This window comes from Epinephelus lanceolatus, chromosome 14 (genome assembly GCF_041903045.1).
Source record: "Epinephelus lanceolatus isolate andai-2023 chromosome 14, ASM4190304v1, whole genome shotgun sequence".
NCBI classification, from domain to species: Eukaryota; Metazoa; Chordata; class Actinopteri; order Perciformes; family Serranidae; genus Epinephelus; species Epinephelus lanceolatus.
Window position 1 is genome coordinate 8710935 of NC_135747.1, and position 22317 is coordinate 8733251.

A 22317-nucleotide genomic window follows, 5' to 3' on the forward strand; every position below is an offset into this window, starting at 1 on the left:
GGCGACTGTCTGTGTGCTGCTCTGGCCCCCCTGTATGCGCTGCTGCGTTTGTTGGCTGTGGTAAGTGTCCTCTCTCTTTGTAGTATAGTTGATGCTATCAGGTGGCTAATGCTAGTGTGGTCGCAGGTAAACGCTGGTGGCTGCATGGAGCCCTCTCTCCCCCTCCCTCCTCTCGTGTGAGTGTGTGTGTGCCCGCGCTGCTGAAAAGGTATGTTATGTGTATTGTAGCACGCACCGCATCATGTTCAGTGTATTTAGCCATGCTAATAGCATTTTTCTTGGTTAGGTGCTAACTGTAGCCAGCTTATCGGGCCGCTGCTGCTTTGTCTCCGCTGCTGCTTTGTCTCCTGTTGTGTCTCCGGCTTGCCTCCATCACGTCTGCCGTTTGTCTCTGCTGCTGCTTGTCCTCACGGCACGGTGGCACACTGCGGCACTGTAAGCCGCTCCGCAGCTCTGCTTCCGCCATAGGCACTGTTGCTGTTTCACGTCCGGAGCAGGACGGTTGCTCGTCCGCCCGTCGCGGGCTGAGACATTATTTTTAACCGGGGTTTGGTCCCCCGCGTTTTGAGTGAATGAGTGTGTGAGAGTGTGGGTTATATTCTATTAGCTTGTTTATTTTTATATTGTTGTATATATTGTATTGTTTGTATATTGTTAATTTGTTTTATCATTCTCCTTTTCAGTTGCTGGAGGCCGGTGGTGGCGGTGCTGGTGTTTGGTGGTGGTATCCATCCTTCCGTCTTGTCCGCTGTGTTCCTGGGAGTGGGTTGCTTCACTGAGTGTCTGCCACGTGTGCCTGGTGATTTAAGTTGGTTTCTCTTTTTTTGGTGGATCCTTCCCCTTCACTAGTCCTTGTCCACTCACTAGGCCTCAGCCCTGATTAGGTTCTTTCCCCCTCCCTGTGTGAACGGTTTTTTAAAAGAAAAATGATTGTTTAATAAAGTCTATTTTTTTAAAACTTGGAACCACGTCTCATGCCCCTTTGAGTAACCGAACCTGTGTGTCTTGTATTGAAGAAGTAATTCCCTGGGTGAAATTCCCAGGGTGGTGTTGTCGAGCCCTTTTCTTGGTAACAGTATTGGCTTTATATCCTTTCACCTCCACCTCGCCACATTAGCACAAACAAAATCAGACAAGAGGGGACCAAACAGCCAAAAAGCAAGCCATGGTTGAGGACATGTGGAAATAATTTGCAGAGGGAGATGGTAGGGATGAGCTCCAGATAAGAGAAAGGTGGAGGGCTGGAATAAGTGTTTTTGACTGGACTTCTTACTGTTTAGCCAGCATACCCAGCTTTTTTGTCAGTGCTATCAGTTCTGCAATAAATCTGTACCAATGGACTGATCCTCTTCTGACTCTCATTTGAGAATAATTTGTTACTCATTAAATTAATGCTTAAAAGAAAATGATGTACAACAAGTGCCTATACACCAACTGGCATTTCAGCAGCTTTTATCTCTTATTCTTTAAATCACATTTAAATTGCTTTTATCTTGTATTTAAATCATATTTCAATTGTTTCCATCTCTTATTTTTATCTCATTTCAGCAGCTTCCTTGCACTCTTCCTTAAATCACATTTCAGCTGCTTTAATCTCATCTCTACATTTCAATTGATGACATCTCTTATTTATATCACATTTCAATTGCTTTCATCCCTTATCAAATCACACGTAAGCTTCTTTTGTCTATCATTCTTCAAATCACATTTCAATTGCTTTAATCTTGTATTTAAATTACATTTTAACTGCTTTCATCTCTTATTTAAATCACATTTCAGCTGATTTTTATCTCTTATTCTTTAAATCACATTTCAACTGCTGCCATCTCTTATTCAAATCACATTTCAACTGCTGCCATCTCTTATTTAAATCACATTTCAGTTGCTTTCATCTCGCTACAAGACCACATGAGGAATTTTACAAAGTTGGAGCTTTCCTGGATGTAGCTGTGGGTTACCATTTGTATTTACATTTGAAAAAGGCTAACTTTAACTATACAGCACTTTTAAAGACAAAATTTACAAATTGTTTCAAAGAAGTACATACCCAGCCCAAAAGCTAAGTCATCTGGAGAAAGCCTACGAAAACAAATGGGTTTTGATTATCAGGAGCATGGTATCCTATTTTTAATTTACATATAATTTTATAAATTGATCTATTATTTCTCAGAATTAAATAGTTTGCTACTTAACCATCACACAGAAAATGGATTTACAGCAGTTGAATTATGCACTACAGATGCATGGGTAGACTGGCCCTGTATGGCCCTTGGTTCTGGGTGATCCTTGAGAGCTGTACTGGAGAGGTTAAACACTGTGTAAGGCATAGCCCCTCCCTACTCAGCTAGTCTCTTGGTGTAACAGAAGCCTTGCATATTTTCCAGTCTGCTCTCACCATGGCTGCATGGCTCTCCCAGAGTGTGAAACGAAGGAACAACAGCTGGCTGCTGCTGTGCCCTAATGCCGTGGCCCGAGTCTGCTCCAGGGGGGAGGGAAGCTCGTCCTCTGTCCCGAGGGAACCCTCTGCATTCCAGGAAAAGCCTCGAACAGTGAAAGACCTCCCACGCATCACTTTCTTGGAGCTATTGTACAGTGTCGCGTTTAAGGGTTTCAGCAACCATTTTCATGAGCTACAGGTACGGCAGGCTGCAGTGCACAGCATGGCTTCTGGAAGACACACAGTAATGCATGATTGTTACAATCTGTGTGCATTCCAGAAAGCCCTGATAGGCTAAAACTTTGCTTTGGTTGATCTGCTGAAAATGATCATAATGTACTTTAGGGATAAAGATGTGATTGCAATTACCCCCTGGTCCATGGTCCTATAAATGTGCATTTTTTTATTATACAACACAGTGCATTTCATTGATGGGACAAATATTTAAACTTTATTGGATACAATTTCTTCTCATTATTTCATATATTATAAGATTATCAGTGAACTGAACTGAACTGATTACTTACACATCAGGTTTCTTTGTTAACTAATCTTTCTTGCATTCATTTTGTCTACCATCAGATTTATAACAAGCAGCGATACGGACCCATGTTCAGAGACCCAACAAATGCAATATGTGTGAACACTCCAAAGCTGCTGGAGGAAGTATTGAGGAATGATGAGAAGTTTCCTTCCCGAGGAGACATGTCTATTTGGAAAGAGTATCGCGATATGAAAGGAATCGGCTATGGGCCTTTCACAGAGTGAGACTGCCAAATACTGTATAATGTGCTCAGAAATGCTCCCTTCTCATTTCCCTGCAACCACTGTCCCATAGCTAAACAATCCCTTGTAAAACTTTTATAACTTTACATAAGGGCTTTTCAGGACAAAGTCCTGCCACGTGAGAGGTTCTAAAGAGAGTACTCTCAGACCAGAAGGTGAACCTTTAAATCTCCAACACTCTTTGCCTGTTGGGTTAGGTTAAAGCAACTAAAAGGTACTTTCAGTTAGTGTTTATTTTTGCAGCCCCTGTGGACAAAAGAGGTAGTGTTTCCATAAGCACCACCACCTGGTGTTGTAAAGATCTTGATCTGGTTAGTGGGTTAGTGTGTGCATTTGTTTTGAAAGCAAGTGAAAGAAAGATGCAACCTAGGATTTTCCTCTGTCCTCTTAAATGATCTGCTCTTGAGGAAATTACAGTGATGATTGATTAAACTGTACTAGCTCTTGACGCTGCTGCTTTTGGTTGTATGATATTGGATAGCTTTTTTTAATTTTTTTTTTTTTTTTTTTTTTACTTGAGTTACAGGGCAGTATTGTCACATTCCATAAACAGTTGTCTATCTCTCCAAATCAAGAGTGGTGATGGAATATGTCTTTCAGCCCGATGAAAATCTGTTGGGGGCACCACTGTATTCTGGTGTTTGTGCCAGCTAATCTGGTAGCACCTCTACATTCTTCCTGCTAGTAAAATTTATTTATTTTAATTTAAGAGGTTTTTTTTCTGTAAGAATGATGGAAAACAAAAAAAAATGATTGTAAACATTTCTGGGAGGAAAATGTATCATAGATATGGACAGTAAGAGATGTGCTCTAAGACTCCTCTTTAATGATATCATTCCCAATGTAGGGCCTTAGTTGATCCTACAATGTGTCGAACTAATTTCTGGTGTCAATATTTTGACTGCCACAAATAGGCGTTTTTAGTATTCATATAAGAAAAACACATGGGTAAATACAAATCTCACATTTGGAAACATTAAGCATAAGAAACTAGAGACCATCTTGCAATGGAATCACTTAAGCTGCGATACAGCGATCCACAACTTAAAGCAAGTGTTAGCCAGGGTTGCAAAGTCGGGGGGGCTGATGGCTCCCTCCCTACTTCCTACCCCCTTGCTTCTGCCCTCCTTGTTCAGACCCCACCCAGCTTTGCATTTGGCCTTCATTTTGTTCTCAACTACACACCTGTAAAGTTTCGTGGCTACATCTTTTGACGTTATTGTGTTGACAAAAATCTGTCCGCAGATAGATACTCTAAATGGCTTCTGTGGTAGTTCCCACAACAAGAGGTGTCTCCAGGACCACATTTTTCCATGATGACACACACTTAGACTCATAAGATAAAAACAAATACCGGCAGTCATGATGTTGTGGCAACTGGTGCATATTTTGTTTCTCAATGTGACTGCATTTCTTTTCTCAGGGAAGGGGAGAAGTGGTACAACCTGAGGGTGATGCTCAACAAGCGCATGCTGCTTCCAAAGGAGTCTGCACAGTATGGTGGTGTTTTCAATGACGTGGTTACAGACTTCATCAAGAGAATCTACTACCTGCGTCAGGGCAGCTTGACAGGAGATTTGGTGACCAATGTGGGCAATGAGATGTATCATTTCGCACTAGAGGGTATGTAGAAAACCTGAAAGATAGTTGTAGCTACACACTCACGTAATGCAGGTGTGAGAGGTCACCTGAGGTTTATTATTTGTTTATTTCCTACTGTATGACAAGATTATACCCCACATAAAACTATATCCTTATTTTAGAATATGTTATAAATGTGCTAATAAAATTGCAGCAGCAAGGAGGTTAAAAAGAGGAGAAATCACAGCACCACATTGCCTCATATCAGTGTGGTACAACACATGCCCTGTAAAGTCTGGTCTGCACTTTCCAAAGGTCTCAATAGCTGGCGCACCACCATAGGACAATGGGAAGCATGATTTGTTTCATTGTGGCATCTGCAGTCTGAAACATATTTAGAAAGATATGACTGAGAATTTCAATTCTGCAATTATTGAAAAGGTCCTTAATAAAAGAACAAAAACAGATGTTTTATATATGAAAACATTCTACTATATATTGGCCGCCATCCACTCCAGCATATACAAAACGTTCAGACTGAGGGCACCCAAAAATAAAAATAGTGCAACCAAAAGAGCACCTGAGTGGACACCACCCCTGTATTTTGAACGCCATCTGCTGGAACTGTAGACTGTATATACAGTTTAAGGCCATAACCCTCCAACATAACGGCCACAGTTACACTGCACATGTGTCAAAAAGCATGTCCCAGCCTCTTTTGAAGAGTCTTGTTAAGCAGTTGATATTAAGATGTTAAGATCTTGTGGATACCCTGCATGGCTTTTACCACCAGGTGATGCCTTCACACTAGACCTTTAAAATCTTTTGCACTTATTAAAATCAATGGACAAAATCATTTAAGTCAAACAAAAGTTTAGGTCTTTGTTTTTGGAATCAATTATTGAAACGCAATGAATATGGCTGCATTTTAGCTGCTTTTTCTGGTTACATTTCAACCTTTTGAGTAAAGGGATAGCACTTATGTAGACAGGTTCTTGATAATTTTTTATCCTAAATCTTAACCTTTGCCACTCAGGTATTGCCTCCATATTGTTTGAGCAAAGGCTTGGGTGTCTGGAAAAGGAAATACCTGCAGGGACACAAGACTTCATCAACTCTATAGTCCAGATGTTCTCCAACAACATGGCTGTACATCTGTTGCCCAAGTGGAGCCGCAATCTCCTGCCATTTTGGGGGCGCTACATTGCAGGCTGGGAGGGCATCTTCAGCTTTGGTGAGTTGCACAGGAGAGAAACACAGCTGAGGTGTTAGCTGTGTTGTACTTTAAACCTCACAGTGATCTGACGGTCTTTGTTATGGATGTGCTATCATTAGGATAGGGTATGAAATAACAAGAAAGTTAATGACAGGGAAAATCGGATGGTATGAATGACTGAATGGATGAAAGATCAGGCGGGATTTGTGACTGATACAGCCATCAGACAATTACCCGCTTACAACCCCAGAAAAAAAACATATGGTATTTTCATACTGTTTTTTGTAAGGACATAACAAACAAGATATAACTGTGTATTTTTGAGCTTTAGAGTTGTTAATTTCTTTACCTGTGGACACAGCTGTGCCCCCTGTTTCCAGTTTAATGCTGAACTATGCTAACCATCTGCTGGGTGTTGCTTCATTTTAGTGTACAGAGGTATCAAATTTCACCAAGAAAATGAATATGCATATCTCCCAAAATGTCTAACTTTTTTATCTTTTATTTAATTATTAAAATAAAGTAGAAGTTGTTTTATTTTTCAGTTTTGTAAGACTTGGAGTTAATTTTTGTGAATACTAAAATGAAACACTTCTACTGCACTTTTTTAGCTAAACAGTTGATTGACAAGAAGATGGAGGTCATTCATCAGCATTTGGAGAACCACCAGGATATGGAGGGGAAATACCTAACATACCTACTTTCAAACACTCAGTTAAGCACTAAAGATGTGTATGGCAGCATCACTGAGCTCCTATTAGCTGGAGTGGACACGGTAATTGTGATACCCTTTCCCTATAGAAAAATAAATAAATTAATAATTTATGCTCACACCCAGAATCAAGCCAGTTTTTTTTTTTTTTTTTAAACCAAAGTCCACTGAAAAAGACAGATTGTGTTGGCTTGGGTGACTGTGGAACACAATGTCAAATCAGTGTCATATGTTTGGTTCTGGCATGTTATTCTGTCTCTCCCTTGTTTCATGTCACTTATATATAATAAGCTGTAGAATTACAAGGTCAAATGCCTCAAGAAATCTCCCCTGAAAAACTTAACTACCTTAGCCATGCTATGACTTATTCTGAATACATTTCATGCTAATCCTGGTTTATCAAAAATGACTTTGTGAAAATACATCATTGTGAAGTGTCAAAGCATAAGCTCAAATTCCACATATGCATCTCTCTGCTTGTTTACTTAATGGTGCTTCTTTCTTATCAAGACCTCCAATACCCTCACATGGACGATGTACCTGCTGTCCAAGAACCCTCAATCCCAGGACAAACTTTACAAAGAAGTGTCCACATCAGTGCCTGCAGACCGGATCCCCTCTGCTGAGGAGGTCACTCAGATGCCTTATTTAAAGGCTATTATCAAAGAAACACTGAGGTGAGAATGATTAGACAGATTAAAGTGTAAACTTATGATGGTTGGTATTCCGTTTCCACAGAGGCCATCACTCATATAAGATTAGATTAGATTAGTTTATTTGTCCTATTAGGAAAATTTTCTTCACGCTTCCATACATCTTGAGTGACAACCCGACATATACACATACCCCACAGATACAACATACATTTGCCACACACACATGGATTCTCAAACACATACAGTATAACACAGACACATTTACACGTCACTGCCGTTTTAGAGTTTTGTTTAGTTCTGTGATGGCCTTGGGGATGAAGCTGTTGTTGAATCTGATTTTTTTCCAGGGGAGTGTCCTGTACCGGTGTCCAGAAGAAAGCAGTGTGAAATGTGGGTTGAGGGGGTCCTGTGTCTGAGCTCTGCGTGCAGTGGCTGTGTTGTTAAGATCTGAGAGATTGGGAGTGGGGAGGCCGATGATCTTGGCAGCTTTGTGTGTGATCTGTGTGAGTCTGTTCTTGTTGGGGGCTGACAGCATGTAGAAGAAGCAGGGTGAGCAGTAGAGGAGGATGGGCTGATTAATGCTTTTGTAGAGTAGCAGCAGGAGGTGGGGGGCAACTGAGAGTGATCTGAGTTTTCAGATGGCGGAGAGTCTCTGTTGGCAGCGTTTATGGATGTCAGTGGTGTGTTGTTCAAAGCTCAGTTTATTGTCCAGAGTGATACCAAGATATTTGTGACTCTCCACCATCTCGACTGCTTCACCATTGATGCTGACAAGGTTGTGTGTGGGCTTGGAGGTTGACCTGTTGAGGGAGTTTGTTAGGAGTGATAGGGGGTTATAGTTCCTCTTTTCTTTTCCTATTCCTTGTCTTTCATTTACGTTTTGGACTGGTTTCCGCTGAGAAATAAAGGTATGGTTGAGCTGTGTGTTTGTTTACATCACATCATGGAGGTGCACACGCACCCTCTGGAGTTAGTTAATGAGGTGACAAGATTCAGGTGTGAGAGCGGCAGAGAAAAATGTTTGCTTCCATGTCATGAGGAGTCCCCCCCATTTTTGAAAGTGCCGCTGAAGAGGACGACAGCCACACCCACCCAGCCAAGCCACAGACTCTTTGAGAGTGAAACCAGTTTATGTTTGTTTTCGGATCCATTTTAACTACAAAAAAACTGAACTATTGGGAAGAGCCAGGACGGAGCTCGCCACTCACCGTGAGCCGCGGCCAGAGCTGGCGGTGCCTGGACTGACTGACCAGCCTCTGAATGCACCTAGCCTGCGGACCTGGTAAGCTGGCCTACCTGTATTATTTCTCGTGCCTGGCAAACCAGTCCGCTCTTCCGTTCTTTCCTCCATTTGTTTCCTTCAATCACACTCCAGGTTAGGGCTAGCCCATCATCTGAGCTGTTGACATCCTTAGACTTGACTAGTCCGTAACAAGTTGAAGGCCAGTTCTTTTGTCTTAGAGACATTTAATTGCAGATGATTGTCCATGCACCACTGTGTGAGATGAGAGATGGAGTTGTGATAGGCTATAACTGAGTTATTGTCATTGAGTAAAGCAAGTACTGCAGTGTCATCTGAGTATTTGAGGAATGTAGTGATGTGTGAGGGGCTGGTGCAGTCGTTGGTGTAGAGGGTGAATAAAAGGGGACTCAGGACACAGCCTTGAGGGGCGCCTGTGTTGGTGGTGGAGGGTGAAGAGATGGTGCTGCCCACTCTGGTGGATTGTGGTCTGTTGCCGAGGAAACTGTTTACTCAGTGGATGAGGAGTGGTGGGACGTTGAGGTGGTGGAGTTTCCTGATCATCTGGTGGCGCTGGATGGTATTGAAAGCTGAACTGAAGTCTATGAGGAGGAGTACAGACATTATACAGAGACGGTGATCTAGATTTAAGGGTCCACTTTTTTCTCTCTATCATAAATTGTCACATGTTGTGTATTTATAGAGCCCCGTTTCCATCAAACACTTGTGGTACCTTAGGAACCAAAAGTACCCCTTCAGACATGGTAACTAGTCCCCAGTTCCGTTTAGCGTTTCCACCACAGACAGTACCCTTAAATGTAGGCGGGGTTGTTGTCACTCACTGCTCCATCCAGCACTCGCTGTATTTCCTCATCACCGGTGACACAGCACCTTAGTTATCATCCACAGAACAGGGTTGCGTGCCAACATTTTCAGAATAAAACAGAGCAGACTGGAGTGAGAGTCTCTCTCCATGGGATTTTTAAAAATGGGTTTGTGCATTTAGTTCTTCTAAGGCAAGCACAGGGGTTTAGTGTTGCTGGAGCCCACAGGTATGATGCTCTGCAACACTTTTTTTCCTCCAAGTGAGGATTAGAATATATGCAGTTCATATTATCCATTTGAAATTAATCTATATTTTTAAACACTTGAAGATCCACTCATTACTGAAAGTGTGTGTCATCCAAGAGAGACAATAAAAACTTATGGAATGGTCAGAGTTGTCATATTGAAATTTAAGGTGTGCTAATGGATTCACATCATCAACTCATGCACTGAGTAACATTACAAGTACACGTTAAACTTTAAAAGTTGCCTGCAGTCAGCCCAGTGATTTTTTTTCCCCCAGACTATAGCTGCTGTGAAAGGCAGCAAAACATCCTTTAATTCTATTGTTATAGTTACTAATATATGTAAGACTTGCCATGGTATGAACAGTGGTTACTTAAGTTTCAATACCTGCCACAACTCAGCCCTGAGCAGAGTGACCATCTGATATTGACCAATGAACTGGCCGCAGTGTTTCTAGTGCCACCTGTTAGTACCAGATCAGTGTGACAGGTACCCCAACAGAGGGGACCAAAAAGGGTGATGGTTAGGAGCGGGTTCATTGGTGCCATCCACAACTTTTCACAGTGGAAGTGGCAAAAAAAGTGAATGCTGGATGTTGAAAAGCTGATGCAACACTGTATTGCCAGCTTAAATGTGTAAGAAGAAGGTAAAGTAGTAGTTGTGGAGTGACAATGGGTTTAATTAGAATGCATCTCATGAAAAAGTTGCATAATACCAATGATGTATGAAAGATGTGGAATATTTTAAGGTTTTTGAAAAGCTGATGCCAAATTCAACTGGGTTCATTTAAAAGTTGAACAATGCACATAGTGAAAAATGTGGAACAGTATATATCATTAGACAGTAAAACTGACAAAATCTCACCTCCAGTTCTCACTGAAATACAACCTGTGTGGATTGTGTCACCCCAACTATTTTCTCATCCAGACTTGTTTTGCCTTCTGCTTTTGTTTTTCTCACTGCGAAGCACTGTTAACATTACAGCAAGTTGTCACAACTTGAGAGTCTCCATTTTGTTAACATGTGCTTCCTCATGAGATCATGTGAGGTGGTGCATTGTGCTCCTTTTAGAACAATAATAATACCTTGTAGTGTGTGATTATTTGCAAATCTTGTGTTGTATGCATGTTTCAAATTTAGAACATCTGTGAACTTATTTGTTATGTGCATGACGCAACCCGATTTTAAAATTAGGATCTCAGATTTTGACTAATTTTAACGCTCAGATTTTAACCAATGTTAGAATCTTAACGATAAATCTGAGAAGGACATTTTAGTCAGCTGCTAAAAATGTTGAATATTTTAAAAAGTTTTAATAAGATTTGTGATACTTCACACACAAAACACAATTTCTCTATCAATGAAAGACTTATTAGCTACTACGTATATTAACACATAACACACTACTAATTAATGAACACACAAATAAATAAATGGATGTAATGAAAGGTGAGCAGATGATTACCAGAGAAATCAATCAGCGGCTAAATGAAGCAGACTATTTTAGATGACTTATGAATGATTATTTGGCAAGATGGATGAATTGAAGTCAAAGTGGACCACCAAAAGGGACAAAGACTTTGGCACTTACCCTTTAAATGACCCTTTAGCAGCTGGGAGATCATTCGGAAGTAAATAAGCACTAATGGAAGACCCTTATTGAATCCTGCAGTATAATTTTCTGATCCCTGAGTCTTGAAGTCAGGCTAGAGAGAGTTTGCTCTTCAACTCTGAAAGAAACAAATCCCGCATGCTACAGTATTCTCAGGTTACTTCTCCAGTGTCAGTCAGTAGCAACAACAAGCCTAAACTTAGTGAAATGTAATAATGAATTCTTGTTTTGCAGGATGTACCCTGTGGTTCCTTTAAACGCGAGGATCATTATGGAAAAGGATGTCACGATTGGTGGATATCATTTTCCCAAAAAAGTGGGTCTGCATTTTAACCATTATTAGACTTTGTGTACTTGTTTTGTGTGTATATTTGTGTCAAAACTTCATTCTATTGCAAAGATCAGAGTTTCAGTAATTTCTCTCTTGACTGTTGTTTCTCCAGACCTCTTTCAGTTTTTGTAACTATGCCATCAGCTATGATGAGGACACATTCTCAGAGCCATTCACATTTAAGCCAGAGAGATGGCTACGTGATGGCCATAAAAGGCCAAACCCCTTTGGTTCCCTCCCATTTGGCTTCGGAGTGAGAGCCTGTGTAGGTCGCCGGATTGCTGAGGTTGAGATGTATCTGATTCTGTTTCGGGTAAGTGACAATAACAGTAATGCATCATTTTTTTTCCATCAACTGCAAGCCATTTTGCAACACAGAAATCCATAGAGATCTAATTTGCATCTTGTATCTTGACTTGCCCTTACGCCTGCTCCTGACTAGGCTTAAGATTTATGCCTGGTCTTACCGAGTAGAAGACTTAAACCTAGTTGGTGCACCCTGCGTGTCTATATTAGATCAGACCAAGAACACCAAGTTATGATGGACTTATCTTAAGACCAGATGAAGGCCCTGTTGGTGAAACCAGCCCGTTTTTATTTCTGAATGATAGACTGTATTGGTTCAAAGCAGATCAGATCCTGATGCAGCTAATGTACTGAGCCAGTGAGTTTGTCTTTGTCATACTATTGTTGTTACCATGGTTACAGCTTGCCTGTATACCATGTGTACACACATGGCACCTTGTAAATGACCATCAAAGGGCATTGTTTTATATAGACTCATCAATTTTAAGTGTTTATAGATTGCTTTAACATACATGTCACAAACATACATTACATACTGCCATCAGCAGTTATTAATAATAAACTTTAAGTCGTACTATGAGTACATGTCAAGTCTTCATCTTCATCAACACTTCTTGAACTGTAACCGCTGTTAATTGAACTTTTACATAATCCAACCATGTGGTTTATTTGGAGTTATTTAAAGAATCTACTGTGGATATATATATATATATATATATATATATATATATATACAGTGCTTAATTTGAGCCGGAACGTACTGGAACGCATACCAGGATCTTTTCAGAAAAGGCCCTGGTGCATTCCGGAACTAATTTGCATGGGTCTAGAACTTTTCACATCTAAAAACTACATACAGTATTGGCTGATGTCACTAGTGTTGCAGGGTGGAATACCGTAGTACTATGGTGCCTCACGTACCACTACTGTGGGATAAGTTCAAAGTCCAATCGCAAGAGGGTGAGTGTCCATGCACTGTCCAATAGCAGCATATTGAGTGCCAGGTGGCCAGCGCGTGCTGTTATTGACCAGCGCGCGCTGGCCACCTGGCACTCAATATGCTGCTGCAGTGATTTGTTTTCCACAGAGCTCTATGTGCGAGCATTTTACTCGCATTTGCGATTAGCCTACAGTGGCTCTGCGGCGCAAGATAACGGCTTACCGGCAACAGAGAAGTCCGACTCCAGGTCCAGTAGCCTAATTTCCTCTTTCGTTGGCGTCATGACTGCCCAGTAGTACCTGGACAGCCAAGCCATGGCGGCACACAGGTATGTGGCGTGTCAGAGGAGAAACGAGCTGTTCTCATTTCTCTCTTTGTGGCAGGTAACGGTCCACAAACCTCACCGCACTTTAGGGACTGTTCTTTACTTATGAAGGGACTGTTCTTTACTTGTCAGGGGAGGAGGGTGGTTGGTTGATTTTTATTTTATTTATTTATTTTATTTCAATCCCCCCTATGTTCATCACTTATTGATGCTGTTTTTGAAGTATGAATAAGTCAATAAGTAATTTATTCCATTGAAATATCATTGGTGTATTATAGAAAAGTGATTTATCTTTTTATAAATGACAAAAGGCACATCTGCCTCATTTTCGCTGTGGTATCGTGATACTACTCAGAACCGTGATACTTTCACTGGTATCGTACCGTGGGTCCCAATTTTGGTACCGTGACAACACTAGATGTCACAACCATTCCATTCGGAGTTGCGCAGTGAGGCGGCTCGGATGCCGCTTAAAAAAGTGTTTCCCCCACTTTTGGGAGTTGGGGAACACTGTTCTCTCAGAGGCCCAAAGTGTTCCCCTACTTCTAATTTTACAAATTAAGCACTGTATACATATATATATATATATATATATATATATATATATATACATATATATATATATATATAGAGAGAGAGATAGATTGATAGATAGATAGATAGATAAATAGATAATAATATATATATATGTATTTGTACTATGGCATATATAATATGAAGTTTGAATATATGGAATGAATGAAAGTCTGAATATATTCAACAAAACTTGAATATATACCATATATATATATATATATATATATATATATATATATACCATACCCAATACCGCAGTACAGTATGAGGTTTAACATTTAATATTTAGATTTAACTGTGACATTATATTTAACATATTTCAAATATTGCTGTAAATGTGGTAAAATGTGACTATAAAAAATCCACCCCACTTTTTTTTAAAGTTGTTTGAATCTAAATGTGGCAAAATGTTGCTGTTAATTTCAGTGCGAGCCACTTTACAAACGGCACCCCACACCGTACTGCGGTATTGGGTATGGTTAATATTACCACGTGCATTAGCCAATGTGAAAATTACTATGTCTTCATTGCTTACAGTAAAATTGCAGCCACTATGTCTCTTGCAGACTCACTCATATTCACTAGGTTCTTACTGCAGCATCCAATACAAGCATACAGAGGAAACACAAGATGGTGCTAGTGCCTTGATGACGTCAGATTTCATTCCATATATTCTGTCTTTTGTTCAATATATTCAAGGTTCATTCCATATATATAGACATTCATTCCATATATTCAAGGCTCATTCAATATATTCAGACTTTCATTCAATATATTCAGAATTTCATTCCATATATTCCGACTTTCATTCCATATATTCGAGGTTCATTCCATATATTCGGACTTTCATTCAATATATTCAGACTTTCATTCAATATATTCAGAATTTCATTCATATATATATGTATATACACACACACACAAATATGTATATACATATACATACACATATACAGTACAGGCCAAAAGTCTGGACACACCTTCTCATTCAATGCGTTTTCTTTATTTTCATGACTATTTACATTGTAGATTCTCACTGAAGGCATCAAAACTATGAATAAACACATGTGGAGTTATGTACTTAACAAAAAAAGGTGAAATAACTGAAAACATGTTTTATATTCTAGTTTCTTCAAAATTGCCACCCTTTGCTCTGATTACTGCTTTGCACACTCTTGGCATTCTCTCCATGAGCTTCAAGAGGTAGTCACCTGAAATGGTTTCCACTTCACAGGTGTGCCTTATCAGGGTTAATTAGTGGAATTTCTTGCTTTATCAGTGGGGTTGGGACCATCAGTTGTGTTGTGCAGAAGTCAGGTTAATGCCCAGCCGACAGCCCTATTGGACAACTGTTAAAATTCATATTATGGCAAGAACCAATCAGCTAACTAAAGAAAAATGAGTGGCCATCATTACTTTAAGAAATGAAGGTCAGTCAGTCCGGAAAATTGCAAAAACTTTAAATGTGTCCCCAAGTGGAGTCGCAAAAACCATCAAGCGCTACAACGAAACTGGCACACATGAGGACCGACCCAGGAAAGGAAGACCAAGAGTCACCTCTGCTTCTGAGGATAAGTTCATCCAAGTCACCAGCCTCAGAAATCGCAAGTTAACAGCAGCTCAGATCAGAGACCAGATGAATGCCACACAGAGTTCTAGCAGCAGACCCATCTCTAGAACAACTGTTAAGAGGAGACTGCGCCAATCAGGCCTTCATGGTCAAATAGCTGCTAGGAAACCACTGCTAAGGAGAGGCAACAAGCAGAAGAGATTTGTTTGGGCCAAGAAACACAAGGAATGGACATTAGACCAGTGGAAATCTGTGCTTTGGTCTGATGAGTCCAGATTTGAGATCTTTGGTTCCAACCGCCGTGTCTTTGTGAGACGCAGAAAAGGTGAACGGATGGATTCCACATGCCTGGTTCCCACTGTGAAGCATGGAGGAGGAGGTGTGATGGTGTGGGGGTGTTTTGCTGGTGACACTGTTGGGGATTTATTCAAAATTGAAGGCACACTGAACCAGCATGGCTACCACAGCATCCTGCAGCGACATGCCATCCCATCCGGTTTGCGTTTAGTTGGACGATCATTTATTTTTCAACAGGACAATGACCCCAAACACACCTCCAGGCTGTGTAAGGGCTATTTGACCAAGAAGGAGAGTGATGGAGTGCTGCGGCAGATGACCTGGCCTCCACAGTCACCGGACCTGAACCCAATCGAGATGGTTTGGGGTGAGCTGGACCGCAGAGTGAAGGCAAAGGGGCCAACAAGTGCTAAACACCTCTGGGAACTCCTTCAAGACTGTTGGAAAACCATTTCAGGTGACTACCTCTTGAAGCTCATGGAGAGAATGCCAAGAGTGTGCAAAGCAGTAATCAGAGCAAAGGGTGGCTATTTTGAAGAAACTAGAATATAAAACATGTTTTCAGTTATTTCACCTTTTTTTGTTAAGTACATAACTCCACGTGTTCATTCATAGTTTTGATGCCTTCAGTGAGAATCTACAATGTAAATAGTCATGAAAATAAAGAAAACGCATTGAATGAGAAGGTGTGTCCAAACTTTTGGCCTGTACTGTATATATATATATATATATATATATATATATATATATATATATATATATCTCACCCTCTCAGGATGGTATCTGTGTCATCCGCTGTGAGGGTCCTAAAGACAGAGGGATGTCGTATGCTGTATCCCGTGAGGCAAATTGTGATTTGTGATATTGGGCTTTATAAATAAAATTGATTGATTGATTCATCCTCAAGCTCGGGTCCTCTACCAGAGGCCTGGGAGTTTGAGGGTTCTGTGCAGTATCTTAGCTGTTCCTAGGACTGTACACTTCTGGACTGAGGCTTCAGATGTTGTTCTTGGAATCTGCCAGAGCCACTCTCAGTTTGGGGGTCACAGCCCCAAGTGCTCCTACTACCACAGGGACCATGTCAACTTTGACCTTCCACATCTGTTCTAGTTGTTCTTTCAACCCTTGATACTTCTCCATCTTTTCGTGTTCCCTCTTTCTGATGTTGCTGTCAGTTGGTATTGCCACATCTACCACCACTGCCCTCTTCTGGTGTTTGTCAACCACCACTATGTCCGGTTGGTTAGCCAGCAGCTGTTTGTCAGTCTGGAAGCTGAAGTCCCACAGGATGTTAGCCCTATTGTTCTCAACCACCTTCGGTGGTGTGTCCCATTGGGATTTGGGTACTTCGAGTCCATACTAGGTACAGATGTTCCTGTACACTATGCCAGCCACTTGGTTGTGCCTCTCCATGTGCGCTGATCGTGCCTGCATCTTACACCCTGCCACTATGTGCTGGACCGTCTCAGGGGTAGCTTTGCCCAGCCTGCACCTTGGGTCTGATCTGCTGTGGTAGACCCTGGCCTCTATGGCCCTTGTGCTTAGGGCCTGTTCTTGTGCTGCAATGATTAGGGCCCCCATGCTGTCTGTCAGTCCAGCATTCTCCAGCCACTGTTAGGTCTTCTTGATCAGCCCCCTCTGCTATCTGATGGTGGTATGCACCATGTAGGGGCTTGTCCCTCCATGTTGTTTGCTCCTATATATATATATATATATATATATATATATGTATATGTTTTAATAATTAATTGCCTATTTAACAAAACAACCAATTAGAGCAGAGGAGTCTCCAACACAGCTATCAATTATGTCAATCACGGCTCTTGAACTGTGGTCACACTATGCAGTGCTGATCAAATATGAATCAAGATTCTGTTACTGCATTGCCTGTTTCTAACCACAAATGTTTTCAGAAACATATTTTAGCATACTGTTTAGCTGAAAAAAAAAAAAGAAAACATTTCTGACCTGGCCACCATATTGGGTACAGTCAGACAGAGTACCAGGCACCGCCCACCAGCCGGACCAACTTTACTCTTTAATAATGAAGACAACAACTCCCATGCTACATCACATTGTCATCAGAGTCCAACGTTTGTCATTGTTTTGATTGAGAGACCTCTAGTGGCAGAAATTACATATTGTACCTTTAACATGAAAATATTGATAAGTGCAGCTTTAAAGTTAACAGAAGATGGCTATTGCTGTGAGCAACACATGAGCAAGTAAGGCACATGGGAAAAACAAACAAACAAACAAACAAACAAACAAAAAAAACCACTGCAAATGATCCAGCAACACATTTCTGTGTAGTTAATGCAACAAATAAAAGACTAGCATGTTGACATGGCCTTATTCAGTCAAGTCTAATAATAAAGTGACGTCATTAACTCAGTTTTTTCTTTTTCCTCCAGATAATCAGGTGCTTTGAAATAAAACCAGACCCCACGATGGGAGAGCTGAAATCCATCAACCGCACTGTTCTGGTACCAGACAAACCACTTAACCTACATTTTGTGGACAGAGGATGTAAAAATGCAGCTTAATTTGCTTTTGTAATAAAGAGTAAAGAAAGATCTTGTAATCAGTATGTTTGCTGTTTCCTGATCTTGTACCTGGCTCACTTAATTTAAAATCAAAGTTGACACTGTATTTCATGATTTAATGATTATTCACAGCACTTTCACAATGAAGGCAAGAATCTGTTCAATGTGTGTGTTTTGAAAATTTGTAATTCATTCTTTAAGTAACTGCAAATGAATAACTCCAGCCTTATTTCAGGTAATTTCACAGCAAATTTAATATACCAGATGTCTAACCATATGGTTGCACCTTGCACCGCACAATACAGTCTTGTATATTTTGTATTCATTACTAAAACCTACATTGCTGCAATTCAATAAAGACATTGTGATGTAACAACAATCTTGAATGGATTTTTTTAAACGCCAAATCTGAGACTGTAAATTCTTCAACGACTCCAGTGATTCCAGTGACATGAATGTGATGCATAGGTTAACACAAGAGAGCCTTGTTCAGCTGAAAAACCAGTTCGGGAATGTTGTTTACAAGAAACTGAATCCCTCCACCACTTAATTAGGCGGTGTTCAGAATGGCATACATAGACATGCATATGGCTACTAAATGACGGATTAAGTATGCTATTACCAACAGACTCCCTGCATTCCAAATCACATGCGTTTTCACTATCAGTGCATACTGCAGCTGCCCTTACAAAGTATGTATTGTTGCATGAAATATGCATACAATTGGGACCTATGTACTACTTCATCACATCATTTCACCTTGAACCTTGACCCTCTTGCTCATATATCTGTTGCAGTCTTTACCATTAGCCTACCTTGGAGACCCAAAACGTCATACATCGAGCTTAAACACAATCCTTTATTGTAACAGATAACAAGAAAACACAGGAACAGATCAGGTAGAGGCTGAGGCTAGGACTCAGGTTCAGATGGCTTGATAGAAAAAGCATAAGCATCAGAAACAATCTGGCAGGAAATGCAAGGAAATGAACCAGTTTCATACTGCAGGGCTGAGGAGGAAAATTGGACACAGGTGAGCAGGTGAATGACAGAGTGAGGTGAGTGGAACAGGTAGGAAAGTCTGGGGTCTTCTGTTGGATGGATGGAGAATGGCAATGCAGGCGGAAGTAAAAAGTGGCCCACAGGGGTGTGGTGACACAGGGACCTAGGGGCAGACTGAATTATATAAACATACAGTAGCATACAGTGGCATTTTGACCAGGTGCAGGAGTGTCCTGACAGGGAACATCTCTGCGTGGTGCAGAAACAGCACCAAACAGGACTGCAAGGCTCTGCAAAGAGTAGTTGTTCAGCAGTAATAAGACCAGGAGAACTATTAAAGATCCCAGCCACCCAGATAACTGCCTTTTCTCCCTGTTGAGATCGGGAAGAAGGTCCTGGATACACCAGACCAACACTGAGAGGCTCCGGAAGAATTTCTACATTCAGCCCACAAGGATACTAAATGATGACCCTGCCTGTTCTAAACACTGACATTTATCTATTACTACTACCATTGCAATTTGACAGAACAGACAACTATTACATTTCACTGAAATCATATTTTACAATTCCATGTGACAAATAAATTGATTGACTGAAATCAAATGACAGATTGATTTTTAGGACTCCCATTTTGAAGCCACGAATCCAACATTACAGCTTGCTCTTTCATGTTTTTTGGAGCCAGAAATGTTTGTATTTGGACAAGAGGCTGGAGCTGTGGAGATGAAAGGGGTGGATCTGACCAAGACGCCAAGACACTATCATAGACTGTATAAATAATAGGCGTAGCTTCTGTGATATCACCCATTAGTTTGTGGACTGCCGTTTTGAAGCCTCGTGTTTGTCATTTCGGTCGTTGCCATCTTGTTTTTTTGGAGCCAGAAGTGACCACATTTGATCGAGAGCCTGAAACTGTGGAGGAGGGAGGGGTGGATCTGACTCACAGACTGTAGTGCCGTCTCACAGACGGCCTGTCACTCAAGTGGCCTTAAATATGCATAACTTTGAGCCCCTGTACAGTTATGATGAATGTTGAAATTAGCTATTGACCAAAACCTTTTTTTCTCACCAGGCTGCAAAACATGTCTGAGGGTCTGTGGGGATTTACTCTGTTTTGGAGACAGCCCCAAGTGGCCATTTGATGAACTGCAGTTTTTGGCACTTGAACTTTGGCTTCATTTTTCAGGCTTGGAGGCTGTCGCTTGGACACTATTGGCAGACAGACAATCACTCAAAGCAGCCTGCCTTTAATTATGTGTAACTTCACGCCTTAATAAAATGTAAATGGGTGATTCACATAAAAAACACCCTCCCCTACAGTTGTCATAAATGGGAAAATTAGCTATAGAGACCAAAACCATTTTTTGTACCAGGCTGTAAACATGTACAAACCTGTTATAAACATGTTCCACTGTAAAGATGGCCATTTTAAGATGGGGGTCGATGGGGATCAAATGGCTGTTGGAGCTAGCCTCAAGAGGCCACTTAAAGCAGTTTTTTGGACTTCCGTGTTTGCTCAATTCAATTTTATTTATAAAGCTCAATATCACAAATCACAATTTGCCTCAGAGGACTTTACAGCATACGACATCCCTCTGTCCTTAGGACCGTCACAGTGGATAAGGAAAAACTCCTCCAAAAAACCCTTCAATGGGTAAAAAATGGCAGAAACCTCAGTAGGAGCAATTGGGGAGGGATCCCTCTTCCAGGATGGACTGATGTGCAATAGATGTTGTGTGTACAGAACAGATCAACATGACAGAGTTACAGTAATCCATATGATAAAATGATACATGAAGAGGGGGAGAGGCAGAGAGAGATGCAGGACAGACAGTAATGACAATAGCTGCAATAACATTAATTTAAGTAATATAGTAATATAATAATAATAATAATGATAATAATAATAATAATAAAATATTTTGGTAGCATATATAGTAGTATATTTTAATATATGGTAGTGTGTGTATGTGACAATAAATCTATAGTAGTCGAAGTATGACTAATAATAATAGCAGTAGAAGTAGGCATCAGGCAGGACCATGGCATCAGCATAACCATGACTAACAGTGAGACATAACAATCAACTACCTTTCTTCAGAATTACATACTGCTCCTTTAAATAATAATAAAATAAGTTTCCCCATCGCTTCTTACAACTACTTCACAAACCACCCAGCAGAGAGCAGCATAACTGCATGAAAAAAACAAAGCCCTTGAACTTCAGTGTTACCGAAGGGATTTTTGCACTGTACAGCGACTGATCTCAGTTTAGCTGTTTGGTGAATCATCTAGGACTGGAGGTCATCTATGAGCACAGGCCACATGTGGACTTCCAGGCCCATTAGACCCACCAACTGATATGAAAATACATTTTAAAAAAGTCACTTTCTTTCACACCAAATTAACTGGAGCATATTTAGTTGTAGTTGTGGGGGTGAGGGGGCTGAATATTAAACAATCAGGCCCTTCTGTTTTGAGCGGCAAACTAACAACCAATCAAAACCATATGAAAACGCAAACGTAAAGGTGGGAGAGAAAGAGAGAGAGAGAGAAAGAAGAGGGAGGGAGAGAAGAAGGAGAGAGAGAGAGCGAGCTGCAGGCTACCTGTTTGTCTCCACAGTCTGTCTGCAGTGGGAAGTCATTTCACCTCAGTGTGGCAATCACCCAGCGCATGGTGCCTGAAAACAAGTGGGAGGGAAACTCATCGAGACGTCTTTAAAACTTCTTTACAGTGCTCGACTGACAACGCAGTGATGCCACACCGCCCGTTGGAGCTGTGTAAAGTCACAATAAGTTCCCACAGCTGAGGCGTGAAAGAAGGGAACCGAGCGGTGAAGTTTAGTTTGAATGGGTTTGGACGTGTGCGCTCTGGCTTTGCTCGGATGGGATGCACAGTGAGCTTCATCTGCTGTGAAGAGGACTTTCTGCAAATGCCTGCTTACCAGCATGAGGAGGAGAAGAAGAAAGAGAGCCCGAAAAAGGTAAGGACTGCTGGCGCTGGAAACGCGCGGGTGGCAAGTGCGTGCAGACACGAGTGGGCGTCAAAACACTGGCTGACAATAGGGGGCTGCGTGTTTGTTCAGGTTGTTTTCGCTGCAGGGTGGACA

At 41.0% G+C, this 22317-nt stretch overlaps 2 protein-coding genes across 26 annotated transcripts in view; both read left to right on the forward strand.

Annotated features, from left to right (window-relative positions):
• Nucleotides 1-18581, forward strand: part of LOC117251800 (sterol 26-hydroxylase, mitochondrial) — a 31824-nt gene extending 13243 nt beyond the window's left edge. For 8 of the 23 annotated variants that reach the window (XM_078174315.1, XM_078174318.1, XM_078174314.1 and 5 more), the window contains 11 exons: nucleotides 1-60; nucleotides 684-799; nucleotides 2385-2636; nucleotides 3020-3201; nucleotides 4647-4846; nucleotides 5841-6038; nucleotides 6632-6795; nucleotides 7243-7409; nucleotides 11546-11627; nucleotides 11755-11955; nucleotides 18071-18581. In XM_078174315.1, the coding sequence (XP_078030441.1) occupies nucleotides 1-60; nucleotides 684-799; nucleotides 2385-2636; nucleotides 3020-3201; nucleotides 4647-4846; nucleotides 5841-6038; nucleotides 6632-6795; nucleotides 7243-7409; nucleotides 11546-11627; nucleotides 11755-11955; nucleotides 18071-18202 (1754 nt within the window). In that variant the 3' untranslated portion in view covers nucleotides 18203-18581. Of the gene's footprint in view, nucleotides 209-683; nucleotides 1342-2384; nucleotides 2637-3019; nucleotides 3202-4646; nucleotides 4847-5840; nucleotides 6039-6631; nucleotides 6796-7242; nucleotides 7410-11545; nucleotides 11628-11754; nucleotides 11956-18070 lie in introns of those variants that run through there. The other 15 variants (XM_078174316.1, XM_078174317.1, XM_033618342.2 and 12 more) reach the window with 8 other exon arrangements.
• A 3061-nt stretch (nucleotides 18582-21642) lies between these two features.
• The window catches only part of tns1b (tensin 1b), a 239075-nt gene continuing 238400 nt past the window's right edge, over nucleotides 21643-22317 (forward strand). For 2 of the 3 annotated variants that reach the window (XM_078174332.1, XM_078174336.1), the window contains exon 1: nucleotides 21649-22191. In XM_078174332.1, the coding sequence (XP_078030458.1) occupies nucleotides 22093-22191 (99 nt within the window). In that variant the 5' untranslated portion in view covers nucleotides 21649-22092. Of the gene's footprint in view, nucleotides 22192-22317 lie in introns of all 3 variants that reach the window. The other variant, XM_033617654.2, reaches the window with a different exon arrangement.